General features: G+C 42.1%; 1 protein-coding gene across 1 annotated transcript; it reads left to right on the top strand.

The window, feature by feature from the left end:
* Window positions 1-3,472: 3,472 nt before the first annotated feature.
* Window positions 3,473-13,495, top strand: cdhr5a (cadherin-related family member 5a). Its single transcript, XM_030088550.1, has 14 exons — window positions 3,473-3,626; window positions 4,741-4,913; window positions 5,717-5,776; window positions 5,912-6,001; window positions 6,155-6,241; window positions 6,407-6,511; window positions 6,603-6,788; window positions 7,226-7,316; window positions 9,435-9,532; window positions 9,662-9,868; window positions 10,818-10,931; window positions 11,020-11,086; window positions 11,164-11,324; window positions 12,343-13,495. The coding sequence occupies exons 1-14, from the start codon at window positions 3,542-3,544 to the stop codon at window positions 12,934-12,936; spliced, it is 2,118 nt and encodes a 705-aa protein (XP_029944410.1). The 5' UTR covers window positions 3,473-3,541; the 3' UTR covers window positions 12,937-13,495.
* The last annotated feature ends 1,347 nt before the right edge of the window (window positions 13,496-14,842 follow it).

The following is a 14,842-nucleotide window of genomic DNA, read 5'->3' as shown; positions in this document are numbered from 1 at the left end:
TCTTCTCCCCAGCCGTTCTCGCTATTTTCTCCTCGCTAGCGGTGTTTTGCCCCCGGCCCCATGCCTTGTTTTCTCTGCGGAAGTGGTGCTTTCCCCCGGGCCGCTCGTGGTGCGTTCTCCCCGCTGGCGGCAGCCAGGCACGGCCAGCGCCTTAGCTTTCCCGCACCGGGGCTTCCACGACCCCTCAAACCTGTGGATTTCCCAGCAGCATTTCCCCTTGATACTGCGGCTCGGCCGTGGTTAGCAAGCAAAGGCCTGAGCCTGAGGCTGTATAAAGAGGGACATAGTAACCTGGCTCTCAGATGAAGCAGCACCCGACAGGAGCCAGGAAAACAAAACCATTGCTAGCTTTAAAGCGATACTTCAACATTTTGGCAAATTGGCCCATTTAGCGCAATTCCTTAGTCATTTCGAACAGCATACTTACTTTTTTTGTGAGGGCGAGCTATTGTTTATTCAGAGGTGAGTCGGGGAAGGTTTTCGGGACGGACACAATGGAGGTGAACGGTATTTTGGTTCCCCCTCGTCAAACTCATCAAATACAAAATCCAACAACCCCAAAACACTTTGGTGGACACGTTATAATCCGCACATTTACTATGCTGTGAAATATTAATGCAAAATTACGAGATTGAGTTGTTTATGCGAAGATTGCTAAGACAGAACTACTTACTAAATATGGCGTCTGGGCGTAGTGATTTCAAAAGAAAAAGTAGTTCCCAGTATTTGCTTCAGTGTCATAACCCTACAATGTTATTTGTTGGTGTTCCACAGCGTAGTGAATGTGCGGATTATAATGTGCCCACCAAAGTGTTTTGGGGCTGTTGGATTGTGTATTTGATGAGTTTGACGAGGGGAAGCAAAAATACCATTCACTTCCATTGTGTCCGTCCCAAAAATCTTCCCCGACTTGCCTCTGAATAAACAACAGCTCGCCCTCACAAAAAAAGTAAGTATGCTGTTTGAAATGACTAAGGAATTGCGCTAAATGGGCCAATTTGCCAAAATGTTGAAGTACTGCTTTAAGTTGGTTAAATTTCAGGCCACAACACCTCAGAAAAAATGACCAAGTTTTGGGGAACACAACACATCGTAATTACTATTAATACCATTTAAGAATGTAAAAATTATAGGAAAAAACTGGATGAGACAATCCTTTGAGGGCATTTTAGAGCAGTTAATCCAGGAACTAGTCATGGCTACAATGAACCAGCAGCTAATTAAAACTAGTCAACAAACTGAGTAACTATGGAAAAAAAAAAATTATAGGAGAACTTAAACTTAATGTCACGTCCATAATGTAAACCTCCTGAAAGGCTGGAAGAATCTGTCAATCATCCCAGAGCAGACCTGTTAATCAAGTAACCACACACCCCATTATGAAAACTTTAATGCTCTATTTAAAAAAAAAAAAAAAAAAAAAATCAGTATTAATATATTTTCAGATGGACCACGTGATCTCTCCTCCGGACGATGAAAAGCAATGAAAGAAAAAAAAACCTCTGAGTTGTAGAAACTCAGCTGATCCGGTTTTATTGATGTTTCATTTTTTTCTGGATTCTCTGGAGTCGCAGCCTTTTTGAAGCCAGCCTGTAGTGGACACCAGATATTGCACGTTGTTGACACTTCTGGGTAGGACTCTTTTGTTTATTTTTGTTTTTTTTTTTTTTTGTTTTGTTTTGTTTTGTTTTTCTTTTTTGAGCCACATGTTCTGTCCATTATACACTGTCAATGCTGTGTCCAGAGACAGAGTGACAGCCTGCACTGTTCTTTACCTTGCCATTCTCCATAGTGAAGCCAGTTGCTTCTCTCCCTTACATGCCATGTCCTGTCTGTGGTCTGAACAGCTCGGGCGCCCCCTGCTGCTCAGATGTAGCTGTTACGCATACGATGAGAGAAACTTCAGACGTGTTGTGCGGAGTTGATCGGCTGCGCGGAGTGTTTACTGTGGAGCATCTCTGCATGCGGACATAATGTATGGGATTAGCGCACGCGGCAGCACGGCACTGTGAGCCGTTTGTTCCCACACAGATGTGGGGAGATCGGCCTGTGCCTCAGCGCGCAGTGCGCACAGAGCCGCCTTGTCCACACGTTACGCCTGCAGTGTCCCACTTTGTGCCACCATAACTCTCTGTCATTATTATCAGGCGAGGCCACAAACAGGAAGGAGAGGCAGGGCAGAACACCTCTGAGTGACCCCACACACTGCGTTTGAGTCAAAAGGAAATGTGTGCATAACAATCTTTATTAAATGGGTTAAAATAAATCATACACCAGCAGACAGGTTCATACAGCAAGGAGGAACAGCAGCACTATACATCTAGACACTGAACTATTGATTCTTGGAATCTGGCTTCTGTGGTAAAACTGAATTAAATTATTCTACTAATTGTTTAACATTCTCAAAAAAAAAACTACAACATTGCAGAAAAGCAAAGTGCTAATGATACTTTGTAACAAATTAGGCATCTTGTGTCTTCATAATTTTATCAGTCTATAATTTTGACAAAACACACACGCCATGAAAACGCGTGAGTAAAGTCACGTGACCCCTTCTCTAACATGCTGTCTATATAACAGGCTGTAGCAGCACACATTCAAAATACAAATATCAAAGATATGAAAGACCAGAAAATAAAAAGACAATGCACTGTACGCAAAAAGTAAACTTATTTCTTTTACTTTTTTAAACATTTTGACAACTGGTGTTTGAAAACTTGAGTTTTTTTTCCCCTTTTATTGCATCTTACTTAAAAATGTACTTATTGGTCTTTTTTTTTCTTAATTTTCAATAGTATGCAATGCTTTTTATTTCCCAAGACTGTTAGCATTTTAAAAAGTTATTTTGGTTAGAGTTAAATTGTGCATTTATTTGTTCAGGTGAATAACTTGCATGTCGTCTCACAGCTGATATTTGGTGGATATTAGACACTAAAGCCGCTTGGTTAGAGTCATTATGGCTTTCTACTTTTTCTAATATTGAATTGCATGCTACATTTCTATTTTATGTCACCATATCTGCATTCTACTGTTGGCAGTTTACATAACTTCATGTGAAATCTAAATATATGCGTCCCATTTGAGCTTCCCAACCTGTAAGGATTTGGTTTTGCGTGTTTTTTTGTTTCAGTGCATATGCTCATTATCATATTATCATATTACAAAATCAGGCTAAAACAGCTTCATTCAGGTCTGTCTAACCTGAACAGCAGTAAAATATGTGAGAAATGTTTGAGACGGCCAGCAGTTTCTCTGCTGGCTCCTTCCCAGAATGCACCAGGGGCCACCACCAATACAGAGGGGACCCATGCAGCCAAAAGAGATGCAAGTATTTTTAGTGGGTGGCTGCTGTGAGTCCTCTGCTGGCGGGCGCTTAATGCAATATGTGGCTGCAAGATGAAGTCACAAACATCGCGACTGTAGTCTACTCCCACTCTGCGGGCAGCACAGACGGGGCATTATGTGGCCGAGTACCAGCTGGTACCACGGAGCTACTCATCCTCCTCGAGACTTCATTTGTTGCTGCCTCTGAAATCGGGACATGGAACTGAAATTGAAGAGCAAACCTGTGCACGTTCTCTTCGGATGCATCTTCGCCTTTTCTGCTCTTGGCTCGGCCGAAAGACGTGAGTGAGAGTGAGACTTTGGCTTTCTGTGGAGGTCAGGAGGTCAGGGAGCTGGGAATGATCACGGGTGCACAGAACAGATAAGTGTGTGTGTTCATCACTTCATGGTCCATTCTTTAAATGCCAAGTTTGTAAACAATTTTGAAAGGGTTTCGGACTTTTGGGGCTTCAAGAAGTGAAGAAAAAATTATGCAAAAATACCTAATAGTGTGGTCCATCAATCAAATTTTGTTGGAAAGAGAAAACTTGCCAGGATTAAATAGTTTAATCGATCCAAAAAAATCCATATAGTTTGAGGACTGACTTGATTTAATGACTTTTTTGTTAAAACAGGACAGTCATTTGTGATATATTTGCACATGTGTGTCTATGTCCTCTCCAGGATATTTGTATTGCATCAGCAGCAGGGATTTGAGAAAATTTTGTATTGGCACCAAAATCTAGCCTTAAAATTTCTTTGTTGGTTCAGTTTCTATTTTGATTCCACTTTGTCCTGACAAAGAAAGACATCTGCCAAACGCTGGCTGCTACTTGAATTTATTTACTGTAACAAGAGCTCTTTTTCTGTAAACAAAGTTATTGCTCCGCCAACTGGGCAGAGGGGACAGCTGCAGGCCTCAGAAGAGATGAGAAGCCTGTTTTTGAATAACTGCTGGTGGATCTGCAGATTCACATGAGATGAAATGAACAAATGAAAAGTTCACAAGCAAGAGAAGATGTGAATCAAGAACATTTTTAAAATGTGGTTATACATAGATTTTTATCCTTTCGTTTTGCTGGTCCATCCCTCCCTAAATCAAAGCAGGCTGAACTAAAAGCTTGACACCCATTGAGCATCTTCATCTAACTGACTGAACTTCATCTGAACCTAATGAGTCAGTGTGTCAACACACACAGTGCTCACAGCTCAGCTTTTATGAATCAAATCTGCACATACACATCGACACGGCGAATGTCCATAACCTGTAACTCTGTGGTAATGTTTGTATTGTGACAGAAGGAAAGAAAAAAATCTTCTGTTGTTTTACGTGAACTTTTTCCACTTTGGGTGGAGGTGAGGCCTCGTCTTGTGGTTTCTGTCTGATGTTTACTTGTGGCGTTTCCTCCGTCGCAGTGTGCACGGTGCCTCCAGGCCCGGTGACAATCTCAGAAAACAACACAGCAGAAATCCAGGTGGTCAAAATAATCTCCAGCAGCGATGTGGAGCTCACGGTCACAGTGAACCCCGAAGATCTGTTTTACCTGAGAGGAAATGTCCTGCTGGTGAAGAAAGGCCTGGATTATGAGGTAACCCCATTTAGAGACAAAGTAATCTTGAAAAAATATGGAAATGTGCAAATTTTTATTCTGTTGCACCTTAAAGCAACCAATAATGCAATCATTTTAAATGTTTTTAAATGTGATAAAGCCAATAATAAAAACTTTACAATACTGTAATAAGATATCTTAATAACATTTTGCTAATTTAAAAATATAACTGCAGCAACGTTATATTCAGTTTCTTTATCAAAAATAAACATAATGGCAGACAGAGGTGTGATATTGATTCATTTAAGTTAAATACAACACTTTCCCAATTAAAGTAGCAAAATAAAAATGCTTCTAAACTAATTTACTACAATATTGGGAAGTTTTTTGTTTCCTGCATTTAAAACAGCTCCAGTTATTGCAGTATTTGGAGGTATATTGCACACACCTCCTCAAAACCTTATTCTTTAAAAAGAATTTGAGTCATGAAGAAATATTTCAAGTGTGACCTGATAGCTGCATGGAACATGAAATCCAAATCACTTTCAAAGATTTTAGAGGTTTCTTGAGCACAGTTTTGTAATTGCTTCAGCAAAATTTATATTGTCCTATTAACCGACTGATAAACATGTTTGCCTGCTAATTTGTTGTCTTCTGAAATAAATAAGACAAATCTAATCATGTATTCGGCATGCAGCTCAGCTGTGCTGACATGCAAACCAGAAGCTGAGCCAATGAAACAAAACCTGGCAACCCGTGCTCTCCTGCCTGAATGAAGTGTAAACTCTCCACACAAGAATTGACCTGCCCAGGAGTGTTTTTACGAGTTTTTTGTCTTGCAGTCTTTGTCCAGCGCGGCTCTGGTGGTGTGGGTGCAGTGCAGCCGAGAAGGCTCCACGTCTGTGAGTAAATCACTCTCATCACACGCTTTATGAGAACCAGAAGCGTGGAATTATCAAGAGAGGAACTGCAGATGTAATCTGCAAAGTGAAATTTAGAAAGCTTTTTTTTTTTTCTCCTCCTCTTTTGTCTTCGAGGTGAACGAGTCAGTGGAGGTCTTGGTTGAAAATGTGAACGACAACCCTCCAAATTTTGCTCAAAACCACTACGTGCTCGACGTGAACGAGGTGAGAAGGCCTGCTGCTAACAGAGTACCGTTGAAAAATTTGGGCCGGTCTGACTGATAGCAGGCCTCATGTCTTCATAAAGAGTCTTTCTCACCACTGTACTTTTTCTACTTTGCTCATCTCTTGTTTTTTGGTGTTTTGGATTCTCTTCAGCTCACACCAGTCAACTCCAGCGTGGGATTGATCGAAGCCACAGACATCGACTCGGAGCCGCTCTACTATCGCCTGGAGTCTGCCACGGTAAGGCTGTAGGAAGTAATGGCATTACATATCCACAGCACTGACTCTGCACCAGAAACATGATCATGTCTATCGTTTGGCTGTGATTGTCATGGTCCTATATCAACGGAATCACTTCAATCAGTGATTATCAAGAATTGTATTGGAGTCTTTTCTGTCTACCAGGACAAATATTTCCGCCTGGAGAACATAAACACTCCAAAAATACTGGTGAAAAGCATCTTGGACTACGATGTTGTGCAGAAGATCTCTCTGGTATTACATGTCCAGGTATGAGTTCATCAAATGTCTACGCAGTGCACATACATCCCGCCTTTCTTCTTCAACCTTTTGGACCTGAGAAGCATGTCACTGGTTGCAGGACACGTTCAACGGCTCAGCCTCCAACGAGCCCTTCTTCACCGCGGTGGCCACCATCACCGTGCAGGTGAAGGACGTGGATAACCGCCCGCCGTGGTTTCAGCCGTGTCTCAGGACGAGTCTGGGGATCGCCAAGCTGTGTGTGAGCACCGGTTACAAGGGCAAAGTCAACCTCACCGAGAAGGAGGTGAGCGGTTCCCTCCTCCAAGGAGACATGGCCTTGAAACTGGATGCTTGAGCACCATAGTTAAAGGCAGCATAAAATTTAGATAAATGATTGAAAACTGGAAAAGTTTATGAAATCAAACAATTCAAACCAGTTCAAGGAGGCAGACAAGGAGGTTTTTCAAAACATTTTAACTTTTAATTAAAAAAAAGAAAAGCCCCCTGATAATGCTGCTGTCATGTTTGTGACCGCCACTAGAGGTCACCATGTGCATTGCTACAAAAATAGATGGATGTACAACAGCTGTAGGAGAGAGTTTTTTTTTAAACCCTTTACTGTATTAGTTGAGCTGTATGTGGCTACTGAACTAAATATTTTGTACATTTGCTACCATCAGTAGATGAAACAGTGAAAGGAGGAGACATGTTGAGAGTTAACATTTTGGTCTGAACCTGCAGGAAGGCCCGCTGGTTCTGGAGCCTGGTCCAGTATTCGCCAAGGATGGAGACAAGAACAGGAGCGAGCAGATCAGCTACAGAATACTGAGAGGTCTGCATTTCAATGCCACCGTTTAACACAACGGGAAACAGAGCTTCATGAAATTTGAGAAAACAAATGAAAAACCAATCCTTCAGATCCCCTTCTGCTGATGAATTGGACCCAGAATCCAGCTTTGTTTGTTTATTGAAATGTGACATCCTGAGCTTCAAATCTCAAAGACATAAAGTATGTAAACAGCATATAGCTTTTTATGACATCTCCAAATGTAAAGCAATGACATGAATTACATTATTCAAATGATTTCAGCTGCATTTTCAAACTAAAGATGCTTTTTTTTGGCCGGGAATTCTAACCTTCTTGAAGGAAGACTTTATTGCAGCCTTGTTACATTCGATTATTATTTTTCTTGACGCTCTTACCCTCAAGTGAACAATGATATCAAAATAAACCTGCTGTGGGTGAGATGAAAAATTAACAGCATCTGTGCCTGTTAACAGTGAAGATAGCTGCTAATTTATGATTGCAGTGGCAGCCCGTCCCAGCTTGAGGTGATTTCAAGCTGTATTTGAGGCTTTTTTTAATAATTTCTCAGGACTTGATAAAAGCAGTTTTCCAACATCAATTCACTGACTTCAATAAAGTGACAAATCAGTAACCCAGTATGAAAATAGCTTGATATGGGTTTGATGGTTCTCGCTAGTGGTAATGATTATTTGTTGATATTGGATAGAGAAACCCTGCAAAAATAGATACAAACTTGATAAAAGCTATCTATAATGTTAAAGCCAAATAATTAATTCTATTTATTATGCTTAATTTTATCAATTAATTACTAAACAGAGAAGGTGATCAACTTAACTATGAATTCTGCTGGTGATGTTTAGATTGCTGTGTAGTAATGTTTAATGTGTCTTCTTTGTTTGATTGGATTTTTAGTGTTGGATTATGCGATTATCCGTTACTGAAAAAAACGGTGAACTTAAATTGATTTTTTTACAAACAGGTAGTTCGAATCAATTTTTTCTGTTTTCATAGTGTTGTTTTTGTTTGAGTCCATTATTTTTTTTTTACAAAGCTTTCACTTTTTACAACATATTAAAATTTTTTTGACCCCGTACAATAAAAAAAAAAAAAAATCAGCATTTAAATAAATTTTCTTGAGAATTGCTACTTACTCCGAATCTAATGCTACGAGTGCACCTTTGTTTATTAAATTTAACTTGTTAAATATTTTTGACATTAACACTTTTTTGGGAGCTGGGATCGGCTCCAGCCACCCGCGACCCCGAAAGGGATAAAGCGGTGGAAAATGAATGAATGAATGAAATATTTTTGACATTAACACTTTTTTCACATGTATATTTGTGTATAGAGCTCTCTATGATTCTGACTGGCCGACTCACATCAAGCTCTACTTTTCCTTTAATAACCAATTCCATAATCATGCCACAAGGCAGGCTCCTGGTTTGCACTTACCCTTATACAAGAGAAATCGTGAGCAGTTCTCGCTCAGATTTAATGGACCTAAAGTGTGGAATATGCATCTGGACTTATTAGAAGCGTCTTCGTCCATGTTCAGCTACAAAAGAAACTTAAAGAACAATTTAATTCTACAATATCTGACTTAATCCAAACTCAACGACTGAAACATGATATATGGAGATTGCTTTAGATTGTTTTGTTTATTCGTTGTTTATTTTGTAGGATCTCTTCTTGTTTTTGTTTTTGTTTTTGGTTTCCTTTTCTTTTCTCTTTCTCTTTTTTTTTTATTTTTGTGGTGGACTTCATGACATTTTCCCATGTACATTTTTTCACCTTGAGTTTGTGCGGGAGCGGCATTTGTACAAGCCTTTTGGCTTTTTTCGCTCCCCTGCACATAGTCAGATTGTTTTGACTATATGTGCAAAAAAAAATAAATAAAATAAATAAATTTTGATAATCTTCGTTAGCATAAAATAAGAACACATTGTTATTATCATTATTATAATAATAATAATTATTATTATTATTATTATGAGAAGTAGTAGTGGTAGTAGTATTATAATAATAGAAAACTGCCTGATTCTGGTTTTAATTGTATTTCACTGCAATATCATTTGTTAAGAAACTGTGTTATACCAGTTAGTTTCTCGTTGTGCTTCATGTTCTTTTCCTTTGTTTTTTTAGGAAATGAGGGAAACATATTTCAGATTGATGAGGAAACAGGAAACATCACCATGACTAAAGCTGCTGATATCGTGGGGCCCATAACTCTCACTGTTCTGGTTAAGTTTGCATGTTTTCATTGTTTGTGCTACATTATGATTAAATGTAAAAATATTTCTTTGATTTATGTTGAAATATTGTGATTTTTAGCTACGTTGACTTGACATGGACTTTCTCGTGACCTTCAGGCATCACAGGTGATGAACAGAGACCAGTTTGCAGTGACCCAGGTGACCATCGAGGTGATGAAGAAGAGCAGGAACCCTCCTCGTTTCGAGAAGGAGCGATACGAAGGCTTCATCTACAGCAACTCCGTGCCTGAGAGCATGATCCTGCGAGACCGAAGCACCAACCGGCCCTTCAGGGTTCGAGCCCGGGACGAGGACTTCGCCAGCGTGAGTGTTTGTAACGAGGATCCAGTTAAACCTGCACATGTTGAAATATGGAGGATTGAAGTTGTACCTCTGTTGTTCATTAGGGGGCAGCAGTGAGTAGCCTTAGAGTCTTTGTCTGCTTTGAAAGTAAACCTCTGCACCCAGACCGAAGCTTTTAACGTTTGATCCTGAAGACGCAGCTAAAACCAAGATAGCCGGCCCTGCTAGCAATATGTTGATTTTTGTCGGTGCACATTCTTTAAAGGTTATAGGAGTAATCCTGGGCAATTTTTGGTGGGTAAATTGCAGATACCTGCTAGCCAATTAGACAACATCACGGATAGATGGAAAGAGTTTTGGAGACTTTCATGTTTGCAAAAAACTTCAAGCATTTTGTTTCAGTAACTCAATACACCATCGGGTGGTGATTACCTGGTGTTTTTAATTCAGAATTAGTTTATTCTGAATTTCAAATGACATTTATAAGCTTTGTGTTTACATGGAAAAAACAAAGCATTAAATCTGCTTTCAGGCTGGGGGTTGTGGATTCTGATTGGACAGGGGGAGGATGTGACGTACTTACATCTAGATCTTACATCTTCCTTTCTTTGTTAAATAAATCATCTCCATATGAGTGAAACACTTGCTTCGGGCCGCCATCTTGGAGTTTTGCGTCATCTCAAGGGAACGAGCTTGCGCAGCACTGAACCAGAATTAATGGGTCGGTTTGATTTTGGGTGTCTACATGGTCATTTTAGAGCGGAATTAACTTTTATTTACAATTAAACATTCATTAAAAATCCCTTGTAAATGATTGAATTGAAATGTTCTTTTTTGGGGGGAAATTCGTGTCTCCATAAAAACAAGATTTGGTCTATAAATTATTCTCCAGTGCTGCTTGACATCCCACCCACAGACCAAGATAAACACCATGAATACAATATTAAATACTGGGGTTTGTGTGTGTCAGGGCGTGAATCCAGATGTGAAGTACGAGGTTCAGTACAGCAGCTACGTCAACGTGACCTCTGATGGTTTCGTGATCCTGAAGCGAGTGGTGAAGACGGAGTCCTTCGCTCTGCAGGTGACAAATGATACATGGTTTCTCTGATCAAACTTACTGATGCCTCCTGTTGTGTCATAAACTGTAAAAAAACATTCGCCGCCTGCAGCTTCGAGCCGTGGACGCCACGACGGGGGAGTCAGGAACCGCGGCGCTCTCAGTTCAGGTCATACCTGGTGAGATCTTCTCGACTAGACTTCAAGAAACATAAAGTTAAATATTCAATGTCTAACTCTGCTGTAATCTTCTGCAGCTGTTGCCACCCCGTCCGACTCCGGCGCCGGCTACCGGCCGGGCGACATGGCGCTTCTGGGCCTGATCATGGCCGCCCTGCTGGTCCTTTGCTTCATCGTCATCGGCTTCCTCATTTCCCGCTTGTACAAAGGGAACGCGAGCATGGACAAAATCTGTGGGGTCAGTTTACCATAACGTCATCAAAATTCCATGCTTCTGAAATGTAGAGATAGCTCTCGGGTAATATTGGTGTCCTCATTCTCATGTGCTACATGTGATGATTTGTTGACTGTCTGGTTTGCTGCAGTTTTTCACTCAGCACACAACAATCCTTGAGCTATTTGAGCACATATGTTTACTGTTGACATTGTTGTCAATCCAATCTCACCCCTGGAGGATTGAGTCAGTTCAGGATTAAAAGTCTCTTTTCCAAAAGTAATAAACAGGACATTAATGAATTTGTGGGAATCAGTTGCTTCAGTGAATGCTAACACAAGCAGTTTTTGAGCAGCACAGAGAGACTGTAGCCTCGTAAACCAGCCCCGCCCACTACTCATCCAGATTTGGATTTTGGAGTTGGGCTCAGTCTGGATAGGAGCCCATAGAAACTTCGTGCAGGGGGTGTCGGTTACTCCTTTGACTGACAGCGCACTTCTGCCAATCAGCACTTTAAAAGAAATACGTCATCAAAATGCATTCGCTTCTCTATGGATTAGCTTTAGCTCATTAGCTCTAGCTTCTCTACACGCAAAAACATCTTTTCCTGTTAGAAACTCACCAAGCGCAGACTCTTGCTTGATTGTTGTGATTCTTGTTATTTTGGCTGTAACTTTACTTATTGCAGCTTTCAGACGATGGTTAAATTTGAAGTCTGCTACGCGCAGTGATAGCGTCACTTCCGGTTTAGCCACCGGAATTCGCCCAAAAATATTGAAAACAAAAAGCGGCAACGCTGATTGGCTCTGTCGTTTCACGACCGAGCCGAATCCCCTTCTATGGGCTCCTACCCAGACTGAGCCCAACTCCAAAATCCAAATCTGGATGAGGAGTGGGCGGGGCTGGTTTACGAGGCAAGAGAGACAGCAGCTCTACAACAGAGCTGTTTGGCCGACCGTTCGGTCAGCGATGATTCCAGAAGGCCTGTCTTTACCGTAACGTTCCACACTAACTGCTGTTAATGCCTGTGTCCTGCCCCCAGTGTCTGGGTCCCTGCCTGGGGTCCGGCCAGCCCCGGACCGGCCACCGGGACTCCCTGCAGTACACCAACGACGGCTTTCAGAACGAGGGAGACGCGAGTCGCGGCGGCAGGCGCTGGAACAACGTCGTCCCCAGGCGCAGCACCTTCCCTCAGCCGCGGGGCCGGATCCTCCCCCTGGACAAGCGGAGCCGCCACTGCTCCTCCTGCGGCGTCTACACCAACCACGTCCCCAAGGGGAGCCCGTCCGCCAGGCCGTCCAGCAGGGGCCGGGGGGACGGGGACGAGTACGACGCCCGGTCCATCCTCGCCAAGCAGCGGCGGCGGGAAGGCCAGAAGACGGTGTGGTTCAAGGAGAGCGAGGACTCCTCGGACATCGAGGTGGAGATCATCCCCGACACCGTGGGCCGGGTGGAGGAGGAGACCGAGGAGGAGCTGGAGGGGGAGGTGGAGATGGAGGGGGTCGTGAGAGACCCCGCCGCCCCGCTGAGGGAGAGCAAGGGCGAACAGGAGAGCCAGAGCTCTGAGCTCGGCAAGGATCAGGACGCTGGAAATACCAACTGTAAAGAGGAGAAGGGGAACCAGGAGGAGCACTGAGGACGACTGAGCTGTTGGTTTTTCTCCTCTCTTCTTTGTTTGTGGAGCCTGTGGCGGGGGCCTCGGCTGTCCTGGAGGTCTCCGAGCAGCAGCTCCCGCTCAAGAACTGATTCAAGGATCCACAAAGTATTTATATATATCTTCTACTGTGAGCATCAGTGTTAATAACTGCGTACAAACTGTCGACTGGTCACTCAAGATGGCCGTGTAAATACTCAGAGATAAGATTCTGGTTTAACATTTTTACCGAGGCGGCCTGTTCTCACAGTTTCGGTCATTTCTCTTTATGTTAAAGTGACTGCTGAGATGACAGCTACTTTGTAAGTTCAACCAGGCAGGAAGCACTAAAGTCCTGTTTCAGGCGTTCAGACCTGTTCGTTCAGTGATTCAGTGCTTTCACTTCTGTAATCCAACACATTTTTTAAAAGGCTTAAACAGCAGATGAAGGTTAAAGCACGTGAATCCTACATGGTGGCTTTTCCTTTTTTGTACGAACTAAAATCTATGACAACAATTTGACTAATGTAGCTTTGAATACCTTTTGGGTCCATTAATTGATTTGCTTACCCAAACTTTGAGTCTCAGACACTGTCCATGGTGTGACCCGCCTTATATCAGCTGGGCTCGGCCCACTGAGGCCTTAATTTGAATGAAATGGGTCAAGAAAATGGAAGGATTTCACTTAAACTGCATTTTTCATCTACTTCCCCCCCAACGGTGACGGCTCTATCCAGTGCAACGGGAGCAATGTGGGGCTCATAGTCTTCCTCAAGGACTCTTCAACATATGGAAGGAGGAGAAGACGGACCTGGAACATGATCAACAGACGGCCAACTGAGTCACAGCCGCTCCTTGGAGGGACTTTGTGCCTCTTTTTTTTTTTAACATATCAAGGAGAGCTCTACTGACTGCTGCCGGCTGGAGCTGGAACGAAAGCAGCAAATGCAGCAATTACCAAAAAGAGAAGAATAAAAGAATGGACATTAAGACAGGGATGAAATGCACAAATATCCTGTGCAATCTGAAAGGTTTGAAATATTTTTGTTCTCTAAATTGTCTTTACGTGTAATAGTTGTGAAGTGATTCTTTCAAGAAGTATTTCCTACTTTTATTTGGATTTTTTCAGATGAGAAAGTGAAAAATGAGTACGGACGAGCTCATAAAGGGCTGTAAATAAAACGCTGAAGGGCTTTCAGGTTCTCTCCATGCTGACTCTAATAGTGAGTAAAGTAGCAAAAAGGAAAACAATGATTTGTAAAAGATACTTTAGCAAGAAATTTATGTCGAACAAAGTGTTTTTTTTTTAATTTGCTGGTATGTCACTTTCCATAGTGAATATTTTTATTTCAAGTTCACTTTAAAGTGCTCAGCAACTTTCATGAGGAGTGTTGCACAAACTGCAGCAAACTGGTAACTGGGTAAAGTTACTGATTACTTTATTATGACTTACATTTGAATGTCTCTCTCTGCTTGGCCTGTCCTACTTATGATATAGTTTTATCATTGTAGAGCCGCTGTGACACATTAGCCGAGCTGTCAGCACCGCGTGACTAAATTCACATCAGCTCATGTTAAATGATTTACTTTAATCTGGATGTTCGATCTGCTCAGGTGTCAGAGCGGCAGAGGCGACCGGCCTGCAGCCTCTGAGAAATGAGTTACAGCGAGGTCAATGAGGCCTCTTCTCCTATATAAACAGGAGTTTGGTGAAACGGTAACAGCTTTGACAGCTCAGAAAGCCGTTTCCCAGTGAGCCCACTGGAGCTTCAGGAGCTGAGATGGCAGTTTCGTCGTACTAATCAACGTCCAGAGCTACAGCTAAAAGTGACCCTGCATGACTTGACGGACGCAACTGGACTGGCAGTCGACCCAGTAAACAATTCATATATTCTTAGCATCATTCCCA

This window comes from Salarias fasciatus, chromosome 1 (genome assembly GCF_902148845.1).
Source record: "Salarias fasciatus chromosome 1, fSalaFa1.1, whole genome shotgun sequence".
Lineage (NCBI taxonomy): Eukaryota > Metazoa > Chordata > Actinopteri > Blenniiformes > Blenniidae > Salarias > Salarias fasciatus.
This window is presented reverse-complemented; position numbering and strand designations above follow the sequence as displayed.

What these genes read in the sequence shown, in the direction of transcription:
- cdhr5a (XM_030088550.1), top strand. Translation starts at nt 3,542, where the DNA reads ATGGAACTGAAATTGAAGAGCAAACCTGTGCACGTTCTCTTCGGATGC. An exon ending in CCATAACTCTCACTGTTCTG is followed by an intron (nt 9,533 to 9,661) that starts GTTAAGTTTGCA and finishes CGTGACCTTCAG; the next exon opens with GCATCACAGGTGATGAACAG. An exon ending in CGGAGTCCTTCGCTCTGCAG is followed by an intron (nt 10,932 to 11,019) that starts GTGACAAATGAT and finishes CGCCGCCTGCAG; the next exon opens with CTTCGAGCCGTGGACGCCAC.